We start from the raw sequence: 24,539 nt of genomic DNA on the forward strand, positions 1-24,539 counted from the left end.
TGCAGGTACTTGCTAGATTGTTTAACTTAGACTCAATAAAATATATGAATAAAATATCAATTCTTTATTATTATGAAAGTATTTATAGTATTTCTTTGTAAATAATATTGAATGGTCATATGCAATCATCTTAAATTTTTAGTTTTACTATTTTCTGAAATTGACATGAAAATGTAGTTAGACTTCAAAGAATCGTCTATGAATAAATGCAGTATTTGGCAAGTATACATTTATCTCTTCGGAGCGTTTGTTCCTGGCACTTATTGATTGCCATTGCAAGGATAATTCTCAGTGGAAAAGATCTTCCGGTCACTTGAAAAGGCATGATTGGGTCAGTTGGAGAGAGGTTTATTCGTGGTATGGCATTTGTTTTTAGAACCAACAGCAATGTAAATATGGAAGACGATCCTATTGACTTCAGTGATTAAGTCATTGCATTGCAATTTCTAACCAGCATGACAATAGCTTTGTATTTCAGAATTGATTTATGTATTATTAGACTTGAGGAGTTTATCCTATTTAAAGATTTTAGAATATGCAATGGGTTGTCAGCCCCTCGTCAGATTGTAAGAATCACAATTATAGTAAACTTCGTAATATCATTCTGAAATATTTTATATAAGTCAGTTGTTCGTTGAATTTTGTGATATCTTCATTACTTTGGACATAATATGATTGAATTGATAAAGTCACTGAGGTTGTTGATGAAATTCAATTACCATTGTTTTGACGTTTCTTTGGGCTTAAATTTTAATTTAACAATATGTTTTAATATAAACTAAGTACTTTACAATGTCAGAAGATCTTTCGAAAATCTCCCGATAAACAATTCATAGCTTTCAGCTTTGTTTTAGCTGAAAAAAAAGGAATTATTAAATCTGATGTAATATTGACATATAAACATTAAATTCGTGAAATTTTCACACATTCAACATTCTCTTCGAGGTACACTGTATCAGAAGTTGGTTTAAAAAAACCTATTAAGTCATGTCTAGTTCATTACTGTAATTTTATGACAGCTGAAAAAAAAAAAACATGACGATGGCTGAAATAATACTGTTACAAAACTATAATTTTCTTTTTCTACTCAATTGTCTGAGAGTAAGGAAGTGAGATTTACAGATATTTATGATAAATGTCAGGTCAATGAATCCTGACCTAGGCGATAAACTTGGTGACCATTTCATTACATTGGTGACAAAAATAAAGGTTCTTGAAAAAGCAGAAATTACGGCAATATCAAATCAAATGATTCTTTTAGAAATTCATTGACCTCTCAAAAAAAACTATACAAAGTGAGAAAACTAAAGCAAGTGAATCTAGTATATTCTTTCTTTTTGGAGTGCGATGGCAGATCTCTCCATTTGTTGTAAGCTAAGCACTGCTGCACTGTGCTGTTATTTAATTATCGATTAGCTGTTTGCTTAAATGTTGTTCATTTCTGCAAGTGCTGTCTGTATATATAGGCCCCGTCTATGCTTCATGCTTCATCGAGCATGTTAGAATTCTTGCGCCATACACCCATCGAAAGATTTTAACAATATATAAGATACGCAAATATAAATTCAAATCTAAAACAAATATAAAAATTTATTCCTCTTGGTCTGACTTTGAAGTTTCATACTAAAATACCCTTTATAATCTATGATCAAAAATAATATTGGCAGTATAGTATGGAATCGCATGTTGGCTTTCAGCATGCGATTGAAATATATGGATATCGATATGGAATCGATATAATATTGGCAGTATAGTATGGAATCGCATGTTGGCTTTCAGCATGCGATTGAAATATATGGATATCGATATGGAATCGATATAATATTGGCAGTATAGTATGGAATCGCATGTTGGCTTTCAGCATGCGATTGAAATATATGGATATCGATATGGAATCGATATAATATTGGCAGTATAGTATGGAATCGCATGTTGGCTTTCAGCATGCGATTGAAATATATGGATATCGATATGGAATCGATATAATATTGGCAGTATAGTATGGAATCGCATGTTGGCTTTCAGCATGCGATTGAAATATATGGATATCGATATGGAATCGATATAATATTGGCAGTATAGTATGGAATCGCATGTTGGCTTTCAGCATGCGATTGAAATATATGGATATCGATATGGAATCGATATAATATTGGCAGTATAGTATGGAATCGCATGTTGGCTTTCAGCATGCGATTGAAATATATGGATATCGATATGGAATCGATATAATATTGGCAGTATAGTATGGAATCGCATGTTGGCTTTCAGCATGCGATTGAAATATATGGATATCGATATGGAATCGATATAATATTGGCAGTATAGTATGGAATCGCATGTTGGCTTTCAGCATGCGATTGAAATATATGGATATCGATATGGAATCGATATAATATTGGCAGTATAGTATGGAATCGCATGTTGGCTTTCAGCATGCGATTGAAATATATGGATATCGATATGGAATCGATATAATATTGGCAGTATAGTATGGAATCGCATGTTGGCTTTCAGCATGCGATTGAAATATATGGATATCGATATGGAATCGATATAATATTGGCAGTATAGTATGGAATCGCATGTTGGCTTTCAGCATGCGATTGAAATATATGGATATCGATATGGAATCGATATAATATTGGCAGTATAGTAAGGAATCGCATGTTGGCTTTCAACATGCGATTGAAATATATGGATATCGATATGGAATCGCATGTTGAAATGGCTTTCGTAGAGAATTTCCGAAATTGTCTGTTTCACTGATATTTGCCACTCTCAAGTTTTCTTTTCACAATAACTCGGACAATACTTATGCCACTTTGCTTCAAAATCAACTTTCAATAAAAATAATTCAATTCTATCAAGAAGATTTAGCATATACGATAGATTTTGGTAATAATTAGTTTTTAATGAATAGAATTTTTCGGCTTTCAAAACTGTAACAACAAGGAAAGAAGAATGAAACAAATAAAAGCTTGAAAACTAGTAGCAGTAAGACCAAAAAAAAAAAAAAAAATCGAAATGACCTTACTTGTGAAATTTCTAACTCTGCATTAAAGAAGATTTCTACTTCGACTCATAAAAATGTAGCATTTAATAGCATCCCAGTTGCAGTTGCAGTCTTCATTTCCATGGATTTTTATCCTAAGAGCTTCTTTCGAAAAAAAATACTAAAATTTCATCAGAAATTCCGAATTCTAATGTGTGTTTTTTTTTAAATTTTTTTTAGTGAACTTCATGAGGATGCCCTACTTAGAACAAAACATCGAGATAACGATTGATACATAGAAATTAAAAGACAAAGTATTTAGGTATAATACCTCAACCAAAAATCAAAAACTTAAGACCTCATCATAATTTTTTGAGGGACTTAAATCATTGTTTATTTCATATAATTTTTTAAAAATTGCTTTAAAGATGTTTTTGGAAAATGTCAGGCAATGCAATTTAAAAATGACTTTGTTCTCGTAGTGGAATTTTAACAGTTGCTCATAAATTTACAAGACATTTTGCATTTTTAACTCCATTTGTTTATTCTATATATTTGGCACAAAATAACTAATTGTGGTTCATGGGCCTTCTCTGATTTTAACAATATTAGAAGGTTTTAAAAAATTAAGTTTTAACCACGGCAAAATGTAAACGCAAATAAATGTATTTTATGTTCTCACTGATGCGAGTGAGTACGCAAGATAATTGTAAAGGTATGTATTTTCCTGTAGCTAAACAGAAAAGAGCACATCTGAATACATAAAGATATTTTAATTATTATTTCACTGTAAAAAGAAATTTTGTATTTCCTTGTATCCAAAATGCCAACTTCAGAAATAATTAAATTGAAGCTAAATGTTACCCCCCCCCCCTCTTCTTTGACAGACCAATACAAGAGGTGTATTTTTACTAAACTCTCCAAAAAATTTCTTTGAAACTCCTCCCATTTGCAGTCATCATCAAAAGTTCGAAATACCAATATTTATAGAACAGTCATTAACTCTTTTACTAATTATCGAACAAAAGTCATTTTTTTTTTGTTTTATTTAAATGTGTTACAAAAGCAATTCATATTTATGTTAATCCTATTTGATTTGCAAATTTAAATAAATATATTTAAAAAATTGCTTTTAAATTTTTGGTCTTTTTTTGCCATATTTTGTGTGTGTGTGTGTGTGTTATGCAAAACTCTTTCATCTAAGACTTCTCCCCTATACTTTTTAAATCTGTATATGCACAAGTTTATTCATTTAATGAGACTGAAATTTGAAAGTAAATGAAAGTTTTTGGTGTTCGACGGGCCTGCTTATTATGGTATACTCAGTTAACTTGAAGAGCTCTAAGCACACTCAGCTGTGTAATCAGATATAACGATTTGTTTATAACACAAACAATGTATGTAGTCCTCATTCATGGATTAAATAAATTTAGAGATTACAATAAGCATTAAATGTTGGAATTCTGTATATGATAGATCTGTAGTAAAAGCTTATAAGCCAGATAACAGTTACGAAACACGGGCATTTGCTTTTGTCTTGTGATCCTGTTACTCGGCTGCGAACCACAAAGTCCCAGGTTCTATCTCTTCTCATAACAATCCGCTACATTGGTGACCTCGGACGATGAACCTTCAACCTTCGTAGAGTTGTTGTGGCGCCATCTACCCACAGCAACCCAAAAGTCGGCAAACTCACTTGACGCAGCAGCTCAAAAGTCGTGAGATTCACTTGATGCAGCAACTCAAAGTCGTCAGACTAACTAGGCGCAACAGCATCAGCAACAGTAATCACTCACCCACACACGCTCGCCATAAAGCTTGACGCTTCTCAAATGCTCAAATGGGTACAGTCACATTGGATTCTACATCTAATACATCACCACTCAACAGCCATATCGTTCGTCTCACCTCCGACTCACTGGAGGGTGAGTACTATGGTGAAGCTTATAAGCCAGCTAACAGCTACGAAACACGGGCAATTGCTTTTGTCTTGTGGTCTTGTTACTCGGCTGCGAACCACAAGGTCCCAGGTTTTATCCTCGTTCATAACAATCCGCTACAGGTCAAAGTACTTGCTCAAATTCCAACAGAACATTGGATTTGCTTTGAGAACAACCACTTATCCTTCGTGAAATCCACGAAACAGGTAATTAAAATGGAATCAAAGCTATCTAGATTACTTGATTTACTTAAGTTTTTTATTTTTGAAATCATATCAATGAGCATGACTGTAAAATATTTCTTACAGTTATTTAAATTTTATTTTTTTACAAATTCAGGGGTGTGGGGTTAGGAAACAACACCTCATCACGGAGGTGTTGTTTCCTAATAAATCACAATAGAATTTTCAAAAAAGAAAACACTGATATTAGTTACAGCATCACAATTATTTGCTTTCGATTATCTCTAACATAAACGATCTTGCACTTGCAAGCAGCATGAGGTAGCATTGAAAAAACTAAAGTCTATTCTCCAACTTGTTAGCATCATGCCTACACTAACCGACCTATTTTAAGAAAGATAATTTATCTGCATTTTCCTTAGGATAATATACATAATATAAATAGCAACAACTAACAAAAACGGCTAAAATAAATGTAGATATAAACCAGCTGTCGTAGTCACCCCAAAACTTTCTTGTATACACCCTAATAAAGCTGTTATCCCAGAGAATGCCTTCCATGGTATTGGTGTAAAATATTTAAGAAATATTAACCTATGGCGTGAATTTAGCATTTTTACTGAATCTATCCTACCATACTTGATGAGTTATTAAGCGATTAATTCCCTCGCATGCCGTTAATAGAATCCGAAAATCGAATTTCCTTTACAACAGTGTTTTACCCTATAGACTGGAACAAACAATTTAACTCAAAACTGCACTTGTAGTCACAAAACCACACAACGAATTTGATATATGGACATTTTTGCGTTTTTGAATTGTCAAATGAATGCATGAATGAGAAAGCATAGGCTAACAGTCGATCACCCCCCCTTGGTGGATTTGACACAAAATGCGATAGGTATATACGCTATAGTTAAATATGTTTATCGAATTTTATCCATATAATTAATTCTCTTTGTTTTCTAATTATCGTGTTTATTTATATTCGAATAGCCGGACAGACAGACTTCCTCTTAACTGATTTTGCTCAAAATTTGACAGAGATCTAGGAATTTGGTGTAAAGACAATCTATCAAATTTCATCCATCTTGCTTAAAGCGTTTTTTTTTTGTTATCTTTGTCACAGATAGACAGACAGACGGACATTTTCCAAAAATGTGTTTTTGGGAGGGTGGTCTAAAACATAAGAGATTCGTCAAAATCTCAAGTTCGAATTTTTCAACGATTACATTACTTAGAACTATGTATCCGGGAAAGTAAAGAGAGCTGTTTGTTAAAAGAATATAATGCATACATCTTAGTTTTTAAAGGATACACTTTGATGCTGTAAAACTTTTATCTCTGCGTGATAATACCTTTGACCTCAATCAGTTTTGGCGGTCTGTGACAGAATAATCTCTTGAAGAAAAGATTAAGGGAAATCTTCCGAATTTAAATTGGTACAAGTATTAGAAATCAGATAAAAAGTAGGGTGTCTTTTTTAAAATATTGTCTAAATCTTATTATTATTTCCACAACAAGGTCAAAGATATGTATTTGATATAGGTAGGTGTTTTGTTGTAAGTGCACTACTTCATTCACATATTACGTGGTAAACTAAAATAAAAGGTGATGTGATCAAAATAAAAATCCTTCTTTTCCTACTAACTTTTCTAAAAAACCGAGCTACAATGTGTATATTAATTATGAAGGAAACATTCCTTGCGACCTTTTAAATAACACATAAAACAAAAAGAAAAAAGAATTTGCATCGAATAATAGTTACATAGATAAGGGTTGCTTCGTAATTACCAATATTTTGAACTTTAGATGGAAATCATCATAAAATTTTTTTACAAATTTTTGCATTATTTCCATTTTATTCACTTTTTATAATTATATAAAATTTATAATTGCATTAACTTCTAATTTTTTTTGGTTTTAAAAATATAAATATATTTGAATAATGAGATAAAAGTGCTTAAATAAATTCATGAATAATGTGAACGAGCGTAAATATATCTAAAACAACAAACAAATGAACATCGATATATATCGGTAACAAACAACAAATATATCGATATATATCGATAACAAACAGATATATATCAATAACCATCAAAAATATATATCGATAACAAAATATATATCGATATATATCGAATACAGACAAAATATATATATCGATACCAAACAAAAAAAAATATATCGACATATATGGATAACAAACAACAAATATTTCGATAGAATAACAAACAAATATATATCAATAACAACTATGATTGTAAATATTTTTCTATGAAAATATTTATTAAAATAAATGAAAATGGAAATAATTGAACCTGTTTTTGCATGAGGCATCAAAAATAACAATATATCATAAAAAAAAAGTCAAAAGTAAAAGAAAAGGAGACTAGCTTAAAAAAAACTTCCTTGGTAAAAAGAAAAATCATGAGTTCAAAACATTGAATTCATGACTAAAAACAAAGAAGTCTTTTATACTTCAGCCACGTAATGAGCGAAAAGTTGCTCTTTTCTTTAACAAAAACGCATAAAATAATTAAACTTGCTGGCATTATTTTTAAGTAAAATAAATATTTTTATAATTACTCGAAAAAAAAAAACACTATTCCATTTCATCTAACGAAAGTTACTTTAATAGCATGAATAGAATATAAAGATGCAGACACAATTTTAATAGAAAAAAATGTACTTGGTAAAATGGAATTAGAATATTACAGAAAAATTTTACTTTAATTTTAAAACAGAGCATTTGAAAAAATTGATTAATGCAATTGCACTCCATAATTAAATCCGATAAATCGGTACTAATAAGGAAATGGAAGGAATGCTTCGAACGCATATGAAATGGCATTGTTACATTTCTTTTTTTAATTTAACAAGTCGTTCATTTTTCCTGCTAATCAATTAATTGAAATTTTTTGTGATATGTGAAAAGTTAATCTGAAAAAATTTATTTCAGATTCAAGAATGTAAAAATTAAAGAAAAAAAATTATAAACTACAAAAATTTTCTTTCTAGTAAATAAGTATTAAAGCAAAAGTCTTATTTAATATAATTTATACCATAATATAATTTTTAATTCAATAGCAGATACAACTGATTTAAGGATTATTTTTCAAAAAATACTCTTTAAAGCTTTCAGATTTTGCGTATTTCTGAATATTTTTATTTTAAATCTAACTTAACTATCTATTCAAAAAGTAAAATTTTAAATTTTATCAATTTTTAAGTTACATGTCTTGAATTTGTATGTTTATATTTTAATGCCTGAAAATTTTTATCATAAATGCTCCATTCTTTAAATATTTATCAACAAATCTGTGTAAATTGTATAGTATCCTAATCCCATGTAATCTCGTTTACCACCTACGAAATCCAAACCACTTCAACAAGTCTGTTTTTCGGCGTAGGTACTTTTAATAGCGACGCGGGGGGAAAAGTGAGAATTTTTCCCCGCCAACCGGGGAAACGGCAGCTCCCGGAGAAATCCTGGATCCACGTCGCAAAAGGCTCCAGGATTCCACCTAGCACGGAACACCCGAATCGCCGCTGCAGCTTCTGTTTACAGACGGCGGCCGGCCGCTATGGCCAGCTCCACTGATCTCTACTCCATCCCCGAGACAGGCAAACTGACCAACCCAAACAACGTCTACTCTCCGGTCGAGACCATGCGGCGTTATATGGAAAGTCTCCCGCAGGACCTCACCCTCAAAGAAGAACTTACAGACCAGCATTTCTGGAAGGCTGTACGGACAGAATTCTTGGCTACTCTGTTACTCACAGTGTTGGGTTGTGGGTCCTGCTTGCGATGGAAGGCACCTCCTTCTGACCAGATGACTGCCTCGGCCGTCGAACTGAGAGTGGCCCTGGCTTTTGGACTCGGTGTGGCCACTTTGGTCCAGTGTGTAGGCCAGGTGAGCGGTGGTCACATGAACCCGGCTGTGACAGTGGCCCTGCTTGTGACCAGGCACATCAGTTTGGCCAGGAGTGCTGCGTACGTGCTGGCCCAGTGTCTGGGTGGTCTTGCTGGGGCTGGAATTCTGTATGGTCTGACACCTCAGGGTCAAAGACTGAGCGCTGGCCTAGGGGCCACCGAGCCGGCGGATGGCGTGGCAGCTTCTGAAGCGTTCGGCATAGAGTTCATGGCTTCTGTTGTAGTGGTTATCACGGTGCTATCTAACATGGATCCTCAGAGAACTGAGATGGGCTGCAAGTCGTTATCAATTGGGTTTTCGTATGTGGTAGGACATCTGCTGGCGGTAAGTAATTTTCATTTACTTTCATACAAACTCCAAATAATTTTAAATCAAGGTAATAAATCTTCTGATGTAGGTAATATTTGCAACTGCTGAGGTAAATATTATTATGCATTTAGACTTGATTGAAGCAAAAATGGCCAAATGACAAATAGCCTTTCCGATATAGGTAATTAGACTCGAATATTGATAAATATAATATTTTTTTTTTGTTGTTGTTTCTTTGTCTAAGTTTGAGAAATTTTTAATTCCATTTTTATCTGTGTATAAATATTACGTTTAATTAAAAATCAACGTTTTGATGATAATAGCTTCATTTGCAATCATGAATAATTGCTTCTAAAATTTATGAAATTTTGACATTCATTTGATTAATTTGTTAATTTACTGATAGACATAAAGCTATAACTTATTAATACTCATTAGATCGAGAGAAAAAAAGGCTTAAATTTTTATTTAACTATTTAAGTTTTTATTTTTTCTTGTAATATTAGTAAATGTTATATCAATTCTCTCTTTTTTTTTAGTAAAATGTCTACAAAAAATATGGTTTAGAATTATAACAAAGTAATTTCTACGTGGTTGAATTTTTTGTTAAGTAGAATTTAACATTGTATCTCTTTGTGGAATTCATTGTTTTCAGATATATGAGCAGTTTATTTATCACTGATTTGTAAAGGAAAATAATTCTTTGCATACATATCATATTTAATATACTTTCAATTAAATTCATAGAGGATCAAAGGCTTTTCTGATCTGAAAAAATTATCACAAATGACGGCATTACAATTACATTTTTTAATTAAATTTTAATTAACTAAAAGCGTTTTATGTTTAAACTAGTTATTTTCTACTTTCTTTAGTTTGTTGTCTTGTTTTAACCAGTTGACTGCTTCGACTTGTTTAATCAAAATTATTTAAACAGTTTTATCTAAATTGTGTCTTTAATCTAAATGCGTATTTAAATTGTTATTACTCATGACGAATAAACTCGCCATAATTCAAAATGTTGTACTTTTTCCGTGATGAGTACAACATTTTGTCACTGGTTTAATAGTGAGAATTCGTTACTGGTTACTCGTCAACTGGTTAAATAGTGAGAAAATTTGACCATATGGTATAAACCATAACTAATACATCAACATTACATTCTGCTAATAAAATTGATGAAATTCTAAAAATCATTTCATGGCTTATTTCCCTTAAAATTAAATTCATGTTCTTCAGTTTTAGACTAATTTATTTTTTGTTTGAGTCGCAGAAAAATACTTTGTTAGAAGCAGATTCAAATTTGTTACTTGATTAAATATGCATCGACATAATAAAAATAATTATACAATTGTAAGTAATACTTCAAGCTGTTAATCAAAAGGATAAATTGTGAACAGTACACTTATGATTATTTTTGTAATTATAAATTATAAGTAGCTAAAAATAGATATTTTACAGATTACTTTTTTCTATAATAAATGCGATTGTTTAATGGTCGGTAACGTTTTTCTAAATATGAAGAATCAAACAAATCATGCATTTGGTATCCAGTTTTTACTTTTGAAAAGGATTTGGAAGGATTTGCAATGAATCAGCAAATACTCAAGAAACTGGAGTATACATTTTTACTTTCTAGTGTACGAAGTAATAAATGTTCAAATATCTTATTTCCTAACGATACGATATGAACAGTTTTAACGCATCCAATTGTCAGAGTAGTTATCTATATCAGTTAACTATATCTTAGGTTTAATATTTTTGTATTTGTATTAATTGGATAGATTCTTTATAAAGTATTCAGGGGAAAAGTAAAAAAATTACATATATGAAGTATCAGGAAAACGACCAATATTTTGACTGTTGCTTTATATTAAGTCCTAGAAAATACATTGATAAAATGTATTCGAACTTCAAATATTTTCAGTAAATGGATCCTCTTAAAACAAAATTTGAAAATAATGGAAACGGCATGTATTTGTTTATAAAGATATTAAAATCAATTTCTTATTTTAAACAATCACTTCTTTTTCCTTCTTTGAAATTAACCAAAATCCAATTAATGCTTACAATAAATGTTTAATTGGTTTATTATTAGCTATTCTACTTTTGCTGACGATTAGAAGATAGACCGCTTACATCTATCATACCTTCCATTTCAAGAATTGTACAAGTAGAAGTTCTCTCACATTCGTCAGAACAACTAATTTGAAACTACTCGTTTCCGAAATTAAAGGTTTAAAATAAATAAAATCAACTTTATAATATGATAAAAAAATATGTTTTGCTGGATTGTGATTTATTACAGACCAGATTCCCTTAGTGATTAAATGGCTTGCTTGAAATATTAATCTTGTTTAATCCCAATTCACTCTTTTGCATTGGTTTTCCTGATTTCCTTAACAATATTTATTAAGCATCTAATGGTGATAGACTTTAAAGCTATGATATTTTAATAACCCTTATTTCTGTTTTGCACGCACGAACCTCTCTGATGGATTCAAGTTTCAGGATGTTATAATGCCATCAAAAATAGAACTATTGCGATAATTTATGATTATGTTTTTAAACTGTATTTCCCTTTCTGATTTCCCATGTTAACTGTCAGAAAGTTAACAATTTTTCTTCCTTCATTTTTCAAAAAATGTTAGAGAATCAAACGATTAAATATTTGAGGTAACAATAAAGGTCATTGTTGAAAAGTATGCAAAAAATATTTTTAAATCCTGTCAAATTCAGAATAAATTGCGTGACAATTAAATTATTCTCACCAGAAAGAAGATTTTTTAAAACTTAAAATGACGTAAAATTTTTAGCACAATGATATTTTAGGAAGATATAGTGGGAAAACTCTTAAAATATCGTCAAATTATTAATATTTCAAAAAAAAAATCAGCTCTAGGTGCACATTTTCACTTTCCATATTTGCTCAAATTCTTCCCACTTTAACATCCAGAGCACGAGTACATACATTTCTTTGTAAATATTACGTACAAATAACTGAATAAAGTAAAATTCTAAGGTATAAATGTTTTCAAAAAAATTCTTTAAAAAAATGAAGTTAAATTAAATTTCTTGTTTTTTTTTGTTGTTTTTTCCCCATTTAATTATAATTTACGAAAAAGTTGAAAATTGAATCGTGAGTTCCTCTTCTATAGTCAAACTGCATATTCAACTTTTAAACGGGATATGAAAGGATTTTTGGCCTTGTTTGATTTGAATTGAATATAAATATTTAATAGCTTTATTACGATTTTCAAGAGCAGATGTTTTGATGCACTAAAAATGAAAAAGCTCTCGATTTTATTATGCTTTCTGGATACTACGGAAGAGTTACACTTTTAATTCAAACACATGGCATTCAATGGAAATTTTTAGAAACATTAAGAAAAGAAAAAATAAAATTAAGATTTGCAGTTAGACAATTAATCGTTACTTTAAAATGCATAATGTTATTAAATCTTTATATAGATGGATGCTGGGTAATATGGTTTATAAATTTTAATGTCATAATATTCAAAATGTTTTGCATCAAAATATTAATGAATCCTTTAGAATACATATCCGGGAACATAAAATCCCTTTTCTCAGAACAGAGTATTGTTATCAGGAATTTTATCTTTATATTTTTCGTTTAAAACTGGGGTTTCTTGAAAATTGAAGTGATTCAAATTCTACCTGTAAGAATTTTATTATATGAAAAATATGTTATTGAAGAATTGTACCAAATTATATATGTGTAAGCTACAATATTTATGTGTATTAATTCATACATTCACCCCAAAAAAAGTTTTCGATGCTGTTGTATCTAAGACATTACATAACGGCGATAGAATTTAGTTATACCAATGACTATAGTAAATATTTCTTATTGAAAAATTATGCATATAATGCTGTATTGAGAAAGGAAGAAACGTGATTCCTTGATTCACGAATTCATTGTAATTCTTAAATAGATGCCACATTTTTTGTTATTTGTTACATTCATTCATATAAAAATGGGAAGGATTCCTAAAATAATTATACTTATCAAGATTTGTATTTTAAATAATTAATTGTGATTTTGACATGAATGCAGATTTAGATACCAAATATTATATACTTTTATGCAAAAGGCATGTACAGCATTACCAAATGACCCGGAAAAATTATATCAAATTATTTAAATTACAAGAGTAATTAATTAATTAGAGTATAATGTATGAAATCAGTTCAGAAATCAATAGATTATCTCAGAATCTCTGGTCTTATAAAAATTGCATTCACAGTATTAAATTCATTAGGTTTTAAATGGCAAATTTGATTTTTTTCAATGGCTGCTATTCCGCAAGAGAGTTTGTATTAAATGTTTGTTTTAATTTCAGTCTCTCTCTCTCTCTCTCTTGAAAAGTCATCTTTTCTAGGATTCTTTTTCTTGCCAGTTCAGTTTTCTTGCCACACTTCTGAGCATTTCGCGAAACATTTTGTATTATCTTAAGAATGCATGATTTTATAATTTTGTTGTCTACATCATATCGGATTTGGGCTTGCAAATTTGTGGATTTTCTTTTACTTTTCATACAACCATTCACTTTTTTTTTTATTTCGTTAATATCTGTTCTTGGATTTTTTTATTCATATTCTTCCATCGGCTTTTCGGTGATTTTCTTGCCTTGCTGCAGAAATTCGTTCGCCATTTTTTTTTTTTTTAATTTGCTGTTAAAGTTTAACTTTATAAAGTTTCATATGTAAATTACTCAGGTCTTTGGCTAGTTCATTCCACATGATTACCGTTGATTCAATTGAAATCTAAACGCTCAATTTGCGGAATTTAGCGTGAAAATTTCAAAAATTTCTTCAAAATATTAGAAACGCATAAACTATCAAGTGTAATCCTTTGAAAAGCCTATGATATTGCAAACTCTTAGATAAATTTTATTATATGCATATTATATACAACTAATATTATATAATTGTGATATATAATATACTTAGATAACTTGTTATATATCTACGACATGTATACAATTGTGATATAAATGTTGATGCTAAAAAAATTCATTTTAAAATTAAAAGAAATAAGGACTGTATTAATGGCTAGCTATTATTAATGTTGTTGTTCAATAAAATAAATGACATTCTCCAAAATAATTTTTGCGTGGTATAAAAAATATATTATAAATTCTAAATTTCAGAAATATTGATCTTATGATTTCAAATATAGGATCTATACTTTCTTTCGTGAGTGAATGTAACGCCAAAATACAATATTTCGAACTCGTAGAATTTGGAAATATACAGATTTATTCAAATCTCGAAGTTGAATGTTTTTACAATAGCAATACTTTATTTTTATGTACTTTCTTATTCGCGATTTGTTTTCGCATACAAGAAAGTAAAAACTTAGAAAAAAAATGCCAGGTAAGTTAAACAGAAAAAAGATTTAAATCATTGAAACTTTTCTCTAAGCTTGAAAGAATTAAAACAAAAGAATATTTTGTTTTTATTTTAAATAGTTTGTAATCAAATAAAGACTTCGAAAAATTCTGAAATCTTTTTTTTCCATAAAAAGTTATTCTTTTTCCTTAAAATTTGTTTATTTTTGTTTTACTTTTAAAAGTATTTCATTAAGATTTTTATTTTCTAGCTACTGAAAAACATAACAAAACAATGATTTAAATACCATCTCATTTATTTAAAGTATTACTTGGAATTATCAAAGAGTATTTTTTAAAGAAATTTGTTTCTTGACTGCTTCTTTCTCGAACTTAAGTATGCCTTGATAAATTTTTAATGTGATGCATAGGCGTAGTTTCGTTTAATAATGATCTAACCATGTCATAGCAATTCTACATTAAATACTTCAATGGAAGAATGTTATTTTGATAACGAATAAAAAAATTACTCAAATATTAAACAAAACAAAAATGTGTACTTTATCAACTAAAAAAGAATTTAGACAACTTTAAACAACTATAGATTTAAAGAAACATTACACAAAATAATTTAATTTTTAATAAAATATACCACAATAAATACAAGTAAAAACGCATACCAGATTTAAAATTCATTATAGCTGACAAATACAAAATGCATTAGAACTTACTTTTTTAAAATTAACATTTGCAAACAAGAAATTTAACTAAATAATCTCGGTTGGTGTTTCGAAGTTATATATCTGACAAATATAATTATATTTTAACACAATTATGTCTATAACATGATACTATCTATAAATTTACGGAAGTATCAGGTACCATTCATAATGAAAAAATAGTTCAAAACGTTCTGCAAGATAAACCTTTGGATTAAGAATTATCAAAGTTTGAACTTGATTAAGTCCTTACTATGAAATAGTTCTTAAAATTCTAATAAGGTTTTTAATTAAAGATTAACCGAAATTTTGACGGTTTTCTTCATTAACTTTGAAGAATATTATTGCAAAAATATCATTTTGAAATTAATTATTCCAAAATTAAAAATTCCAAAAGTTAGAATTTTAATACTTTGCTACTAATCTTATTTTTGTAAAATATTTCTCTAATAGATTCTTATATTTAAATATTATTATCTGTTATTATAAATATTATATTTCATAATATGTATAATGTTTCTAAATGTATTTTGATGCAATACTTTTCATCTATTCTACACATATGTTGCTATGATATTAAATACATTTTTGTATATATTGTAGTTGCGATAAATAAAAGTATTTAAAAAATAATACAAGGCCACACAAATCAAACTTTAAACATTATCAAGCTTCGATGTTTCGAATTAGAGGTCCGAATCTTTTTTATTTTTGTTTCTGTTTTTGAGACGAAAAAAAATCGTTTTCACAAGCAAATATAAAATTTTCAATTGATTTTAAACGTCAATGGATTTTTCTGTAAATTTGTTATATTTTTAAAAATTATTTTCGAAATGTGACGATGATGATACTTATTCTATTAACTGAATAAAAATTTATTTCTCAGAAAGTAGGTTAATTAAAAGTATTTTTTTCTTATGTTGATCAGATGTTCTTTTCTTAAGCTTCCAGTGCCTGAAATGAATAATTTATTTTAAATTAGTTTCAAATACAATGCTTAACATTTCCCACTCTATTTATTATTCAAAGTTTAAATTAATCCCTTTACTTTAATCTGTACTCATTCCGGTACTAATTTCAGATACTTAACTCATTGATTAATTTTGTTTGCTGAAAAGAATAATATGTTGAAAGATGAATGGTTAAAAGTTAAGAGATAAAGGCACGATCGAACTCATTAAGAATTTGAAAATGTAAATCCTCTTAAACAGAATTAATTTTAGAAATATTTCTAACCTGTTTGTCTGCAAGATTAAGCATTATCATATATCTAATCTGCCACTCACTATTATATAAATTTAATTTCAAAGTATACGGATTTAATCTTTTTATTCAAGATTTTGACCCCCCTCCCCCAAATAAAACTCCAGGTCTTTGGAGAAGGCATGAATGTTATGATATTTATTTTCAAAACCCATCTCTTGAAAGTAATGAGTTTCCTGATTTAGAAAAGAAAACCAGTATTTGGGCATGAATTACATGGAATTTGTGAATAATAGCTACAAAATATCGGGCTTAAACGTGAATATAGCTTCGATGTTTGGCAAAAAAAAATTGCTGGTATACTGTTAATACACAAGTACTAGAAAATCTATAATATATTATGGACGTCTTTTATCAGAATGAATGAAAGCAAAAATTATAATAGAGTTTCAATTGCTATCAAAAAGCCACACTGCAAATTTCATTTATCAAAGCCATTGCATTTTTCATTTATGTTTACACGTATACGAATAGACATATTTCAACAGATTTGGTTCAAAATATGATATGTATCTGTACTTTAGATGGTAAAAATTATGTACCAAATTTTATCTATTTAGGTATTTGCGTTTTGTAAATGTACTCTGTTAGCCATGCCAATATATTTCTTCTCGGTGGATTTCATTCAAAATTGGACTGAAATTTATAAACTTGGTATAAAGACCACACACCAAATTTTATATGGCTAGATTAAGGCTTTTTTATTATGTATACAGACAAACAGAGCAAAAAGCATTTTTTATCTAATTTTTATCAATTTTTCAAAATATTTAAAGCATATTTATTTTATTTATTATTTATTTAATTTTTACAAAAATATTTCTTTTGTTTAGTTATTACTGCGTTTATATGCAACGACATCAAATGTGTTTTTGTATACGCTTCATCGCTGTGATAGTTAAGAGTAAATCTGTAAAATAATGCGCATGTGGATGATTTGTCTAAAATATTAACATGTTATAATGTTTTGAATTTAAAGTCAGAATTGTTTTTAGAATCATAAGTGAACTACCCTTGAGATACGAAATTTGTAAAGTTGTAGTTAGGAAACAGATGTTTGATCCTTGCAATTAACGACACCTAATACTATAATAAGAATAAATAAGAATAAAATCTTCTATAACAAGTTTTCTACAAATAACTGAAAAATTGTTATAATTTTGCATCAAATTATTCATTAATGATTCTCAGATTTCAGCCCTCAACCAATGCAGGTATATATTTTATATTTTGAAATAAATGTTAAACATTATTTAAAACATTCTAATAGATCAATAAGGAAGACATCTAATACTTTTTCTGTTGATCTAACAAAATGAAATTCATATATATTTAGATTTTGTTAGATATATATAAAATATTCATATTTAAGCGCTATCGAAAAAATCTTAGTTCTTTTTAAGAGAATAAATCGAGGCGATATGCATTTACTGAACATAGGAAAACGAATGACATTAAAGGTCGGAAAACTAGGGAAAAAAAGGGAAATATTTGCCACCATATTCTTAAAAAGTAAAAATGAATAATCATTTTTCCTTCTCTGTTTCTTGTCAAATACAAAATTATTGTAATCGTGACCTTGGCGATTAAATAAATTCTTACATTTTCCAGGGACAACCCCAATGCAAAAAAAAGAAACTATAACTTTGTCAATAAATGAAAATAATAGCTCAAAAATTCTAAAATTATGGGCAGGAAGTTTGGTATGGGGCCTTTACACCAAAATTATAGATTTCTCAAATTTTGGAAGAAAAAGCAAATGAAGAGGGTTAATTATCAATAACACATTACCTTGAAGATGTCCGCTCATAATTGATTTTATAGGGATGAAAAGGCTTATTTTTGGCTAAATTTTATCGCGTATTAATTTGCAAATACAAAAATATGATTAAAGGATGGTAAAATTATTTACACACATCGTCATTCAATGAAGATATTTTCAAAATTTTAATTTCATCTGCCTTTTCCTGTGACATTTCCAACGTGTAATGACTTCTTTGATTTCCTCTAGGTCCCAACTTCAGCTATGCAGTAGCTGGATTAGAAGGCTTTGCTATTCTTTTAACTTAACCCTTTAAAAGGCTATTTTTTTCTAGTCGTATTATGTTAAAATATTTTTAGGCTTGAAATTAAATAAGAAAAGGGATTCATTTAGCTTATTAGATAAATTTAATCTGATTAATTAATTAATCTGGTTCATTAATAATTAAGTAACAAATCAAGATACATCATTTTGTCTGAGATAAAGAACTGAAGCACCTAAGTTTCTGTCTTTCTAAAAAAATGTGTCAGAACTGATGCCAACTTACATAATTTCATACAAAGATTGATAAATTTGGTGACAAGCATACTTCCCACGGCCCTAGAAAGGGTTAACTTAAAAAAATATTAATTGTTAAATTAAAATAATTGTTTTATTTCTTACTCTACATTTAATAAGCAATTACTATTACAACTTTTTTTCTTATTCATTACTTTAAAGCGCTATAAAATTTTGAAATTTCAAACTTTTAAATTAAAGTTAGTTGTGTAAAATGAGAAAAAAAAGTGGGCGTAAAACATGAGCACCGGTTTAAACTGAATACATCGTTTTACCTTTTAAGCTCAATTGCAAGTACATTTAGCCAGCATATCCCATGAGCCAAGAAGAAAACATTCGAAAAGTGCAAAAATTACTTGTATCCAATTCATGTAAAGTACAAAAAAATTAATTATATTTATATCTTCTTTCACTGCAGAAGATAACTTTCATTTGACATGTAAAGAAAAAAAAAAGATCTGAATTGCATTTCATTCATCGTCAGTCTCTGTCCCAGGTAATAAAGTAACGTTTTTCGTCGGAAATTCATTTTACGAATAGTTACATGCTGTCCATTAAAGTAATTGAGGACAGGAAGTGAATCGTACCTCCACACGCAGTCATTAACTAACGCAGAAAGGACCAGTACAACACAACTGGGAAGTTTTATATATTTCCTTGCATTTTGAAAAAGAAGTTGCTTGAACAAAAGAAGGCTTGATTGTTTCACTGCTCTTAAAAATCATTTTTTATCCATTAAATATAATTAATTGTCAACCAGGTGCAAAGGTTGTCTTTTTGTGCTCTGTATTTCTGCATTTATCGCAATGAGTGAATGCTTCTTGAATAATAGATTTGGATCATTTAAATTAATATAATTTATCTCAAAAAAGGAAAAATCCCTCGTTTTGTAATTCAGTTAAATTATTTTGGATAATTTAAGTATCAGTACGTACGGATTATCTTAAAAATCATAAGTAATTATAATTCACATGCTACGAGGCGTAAAGATGGTTTTTATTCCCTTCAAAATTCATGAAACAAAATAAGCAGTTAATCACAAACATATATCTCACCGATAATTATGTATAAACCAACTGGAGTTGTCTCCCTGAAACTTTCTCGCATACCCTCAAATAAAGTTAGGCGATCTTTGTTATACCAGAAAGCACCTTTCAGGGCATTAGAGTTTAGATTTTTTCCCTTTGTCAATCGGTTACATACCAATATTCAATTGGCTCTTTTTTCCTCCCATGATGAAAGTAAATCAAGACATTCTATAGATTTTTTTTACATCCGTATCTCATTGTATCGCCACATGTGCATTGACTAGCGTAATTAATAAAAGAGAAAGACAAGAATTGTTAACTCCGTGAATTCAACACTAATCGCAAATCTTATCAATGATTTATAAAAGGTAGAGAATCTACTGGTTTTCTCACTAAATTCTTAGTTTTATGAGGTATCTTGAATTTTTCCATTCGTAATCGAAATAAGAAGACAAACCACTCAACTATTATAAATGTATAAAATTCTCGTATATTACTTTCTCGTATACGTTGTATAGAGAAAGTATAATAATAGTCAAAAAAATTCGAATTCGATATTTTGAAGAATTTCCACGTTTCAGACCTTCCTGAATTTGAAAAACTCATTTTTTGGAAAACTGCCGTCTGTCTATCCGTCTATAACTCAAAAATGGTTTGAGCTAGACGGTTGAAATTTGGCATACGGTCTTTATAACAAATGTGTATAGTTCAATCTTATTTTGAGTAAAGCCTATTCAGAGAAAGTCTACCGGGCTATTTGAGTGTAAGCACGATAACGAAGAGAGCTAGATAGATAAAATTTGGTACACGGATTTAACATCTATAGTATAGACACCTATAAAAGTGTGAGCGAAATCCAACAAGTGATTGATCGCATGTTGATCTATACTTTCAGAAGCATGTAAACACGATAATTTAAAATAGCAATGACTTTTTATATGTCAAAATTCATTCATTGATGTTATAATTCAATTTTAAAGTCACGAGTTGTCTATAAAAATAATAAATATTGTATTGATTCTTAATCGAAGCAAAATAATAACATTTTCCGTATAGATAATGGCATCCAATTGTATAAAATACAGATATAGTCTAGTTATATATATAGATAATATATAGCTAGAATATAATCCATTTTACAGTAGCTACTCTTTGCAATTTTAACCCTTAACTGGGGAGGTGCGGTCTACGAGACCGCATTTCATTTACACTCAAAAAATTTTTCTAATGAATGTATTAGTATGAAAAACTGCCAATATATTTTGCAGATATTTTTCTTGGTATATTGATATGTTTTAGAAATTTTTCAAAATATATTATCATTGAAAAAAGTAAATGCGTTGGAAGATGCGTCTTTCTCCGAAATTACATGTTAAAATAAATAATATTATTGAAAAAACGTATTACTTTTTACTTTTTCAATCATATTGATTTTTACAGTATATGAAGGTATATAGAAGACAATATAATTTAAAATTCAACAATTATATGAAAAATAAAAAAAATTGACATTGGGTAAAATTGGCCCTTTTTTTATCGGCTTGTGTGACTTTCATAACACGGTTTTCTAGGGCATTTTAAACATACGGGTTAAGAACAAGTATAAAATTCAACCTATAAATTCTGTATATATATCTCTTAGTATATTAATATATTTTATAAATTTTTGAAAATACATTATCACTAGAAAAATTAATTATGTTTGAACATAGAATCAGTTGAATGCGAACTTTTATCGAAAAACTCTTCTGTACAATTATCCTTATCACTAAAATCACTTTCTGCTTCATTTAAAAATATCTGGATCACTGCTTCATAATAGGATCAGTAAACTGGATGATATTTCGGGGCCCAAGTTTTAGCGCCATCTTCTAAGCCTTGTTTATCATTGGGACACTAATAGGGGGGTGCGGTCTTAGAGACTGCGCTAAAAGAAATAACTGAATTATTTTAAAAGGCATCCGCTGAAATCGGTTGAAAAAGTGTACGTGTATTGAAGTTCACAAAACAGGAAGCTACAGGGTCAATCCATTCAATTGAGCTAAAAATAGAATAAGGGTGACCGAAAATCCATCGCTACCGCACGTCCCCAGTTAAGAGTTCAAACAGTGTTTCATGCAGCATTGTTTCATAGTGGCTGCAGTACAATTAAAAAGGAATCAAAATTTGATAATTGAAAATTATATTTATTACAAATTGGAACAAATATTTCACAACAATTTGCAACAATATTTTTATTGATGTTTTAAGACAGTTGAAAATTATAATTATTACAATTAAGAACAAATATTTCATAACAATTTGCAACGATTTTTTAAGAACAGTTGAAAATTATATTTACTACAAATATTTCATAACAATTTGCAACAATGTTTTTGTTGATGTTTTAAGACCGTTGAAAATTATAATTATTACAATTAAGAACAAATATTTCATAACAATTTGCAACGATGTTTTATTTGATGTTTTAAGAACAGTTGAAAATTATATTTACTACAAATATTTCATAACAATTTGCAACAATGTTTTTGTTGATGTTTTAAGACCGTTGAAAATTATAATTATTACAATTAAAAACAAATATTTCATAACAATTTGCAACGATGTCTTATTTGATGTTTTAAGAACAGGTGAAAATTATATTTATACAAATATTTCATAACAATTTGCAACGATGTTTTATTTGAGGTTTTAAGAACAGTTGAAAATTATATTTATACAAATATTTCATAACAATTTGCAACAATGTTTTTGTTGATGTTTTAAGACCGTTGAAAATTATAATTATTACAATTAAAAACAAATATTTCATAACAATTTGCAACGATGTCTTATTTGATGTTTTAAGAACAGTTGAAAATTATATTTATACAAATATTTCATAACAATTTGCAACGATGTCTTATTTGATGTTTTAAGAAGAGTTGAAAATTATATTTATACAAATATTTCATAACAATTTGCAACAATGTTTTTGTTGATGTTTTAAGACCATTGAAAATTATAATTATTACAATTAAAAACAAATATTTCATAACAATTTGCAACGATGTTTTATTTGATGTTTTAAGAACAGTTGAAAATTATATTTACTACAAATATTTCATAACAATTTGCAACAATGTTTTTGTTGATGTTTTAAGACCGTTGAAAATTATAATTATTACAATTAAGAGCAAATATTTCATAACAATTTGCTATGATGTTTTATTTGATGTTTTAAGAACAGTTGAAAATTATATTTACTACAAATATTTTATAACAATTTGCAACAATGTTTTTATTTATAAATTCTCCAAATTTCCAATAGAAAAAAAATGAAAGGAAAATACTGAATTTTAAAAGATTTTCGAAATTCCCTCCCCCTCCCCCTTCCTTTCCTTTCTTTCTCTACTCTCCTTCCTCAAAAGAAAGAATTTTCAGGTAATACGATAGGAGGGGGTGGGCGAGTACTTATAACGGGACTGATCGTGGATGCATGTGATGGACGACACTTAGCGGTCGCTAGGTAACGAGATGCGATCTAAAAGATTATATTCCAATTTGTATTCTTCTCCAGCAATCCACGACTACGAAAGATGTTCTGCGCTTACCTCGTAGAGCGACATCCATTTTCGATATATAATTCTCGAGCGAGGGAATTGGAAAAATGTCCTTGTATGAAATGGGATGATTCTAGGACTTCGCGTCTCGGTTGAAGTTAATGGACCATTTTTCATTTCATGTAAATTGAGACATTTTTCCGTCCAAGTGGAATTTTCGATTTGAGCCTCTTTTTAATATTTAATTTTCTAATGGAGAAATGTATTTCTAATACTTAGCGCGTATAAACAATTTTATGTCTCATTTAGGAACAACGAATATAGACTGAAATGATACATTAGTTAGAAAGTTTTGAATTCTAGATTCTTTCGTGATGGGATTTCAAAGACATTGAAAACGTGTTCGAAAATATTTTGCATTTATTCTATTTATTTCATTAAATTAACGACTGATAAGGAAATCTTATATAAGAGGTAGTATCTACTGTATTCTAAGAGATTTTGTTTATTATCATATAAAAATTTGAGTAAGATGTGAAATACAATTCCTTACTTATTAAATCATTTGACACAATAAATAAATTTTCACACAAATGCTGACAAAAATACAAAACTGCTGATGTTTTTCATATTTTAAAAGAATGAGTGAAGGTCAAAAGATTTAATTTAAAACCTTTTGTTGCATTTTGGAATACATAAAAATTGCTAATTTTTTTACAAAAAAAAATCTTTTTTTTTGAATAAACATTCTTCCAATGAACCTTTTTTTTTAAAATAAAATAAATAAAATTGGAATGGAAAAGGTAGTATAAACTTTTTTACATCGCAATTTAAAAATAAAAGATAATCTTTTCCATGATCAATTTATTTTAAAATTAGTTCTTCTGATATTTGTTGCAAGCATTTGAAATTTTAGTAATTATCTTTTTTGTTTTGTTTCTGTTGA

General features: G+C 28.9%; 1 protein-coding gene across 1 annotated transcript in view; it reads left to right on the plus strand.

The window, feature by feature from the left end:
* Positions 1 to 8,636: 8,636 nt before the first annotated feature.
* LOC129966913 (lens fiber major intrinsic protein-like) overlaps positions 8,637 to 24,539 on the plus strand; it is a 50,619-nt gene continuing 34,716 nt past the window's right edge. Inside the window, exon 1 of the mRNA XM_056081528.1 lies at positions 8,637 to 9,382. Within this exon, the coding sequence (XP_055937503.1) occupies positions 8,708 to 9,382 (675 nt within the window). The 5' untranslated portion in view covers positions 8,637 to 8,707. The remainder of the gene's footprint in view (positions 9,383 to 24,539) is intronic.

This window comes from Argiope bruennichi, chromosome 4, assembly GCF_947563725.1.
Source record: "Argiope bruennichi chromosome 4, qqArgBrue1.1, whole genome shotgun sequence".
Taxonomy (NCBI): Eukaryota; Metazoa; Arthropoda; class Arachnida; order Araneae; family Araneidae; genus Argiope; species Argiope bruennichi.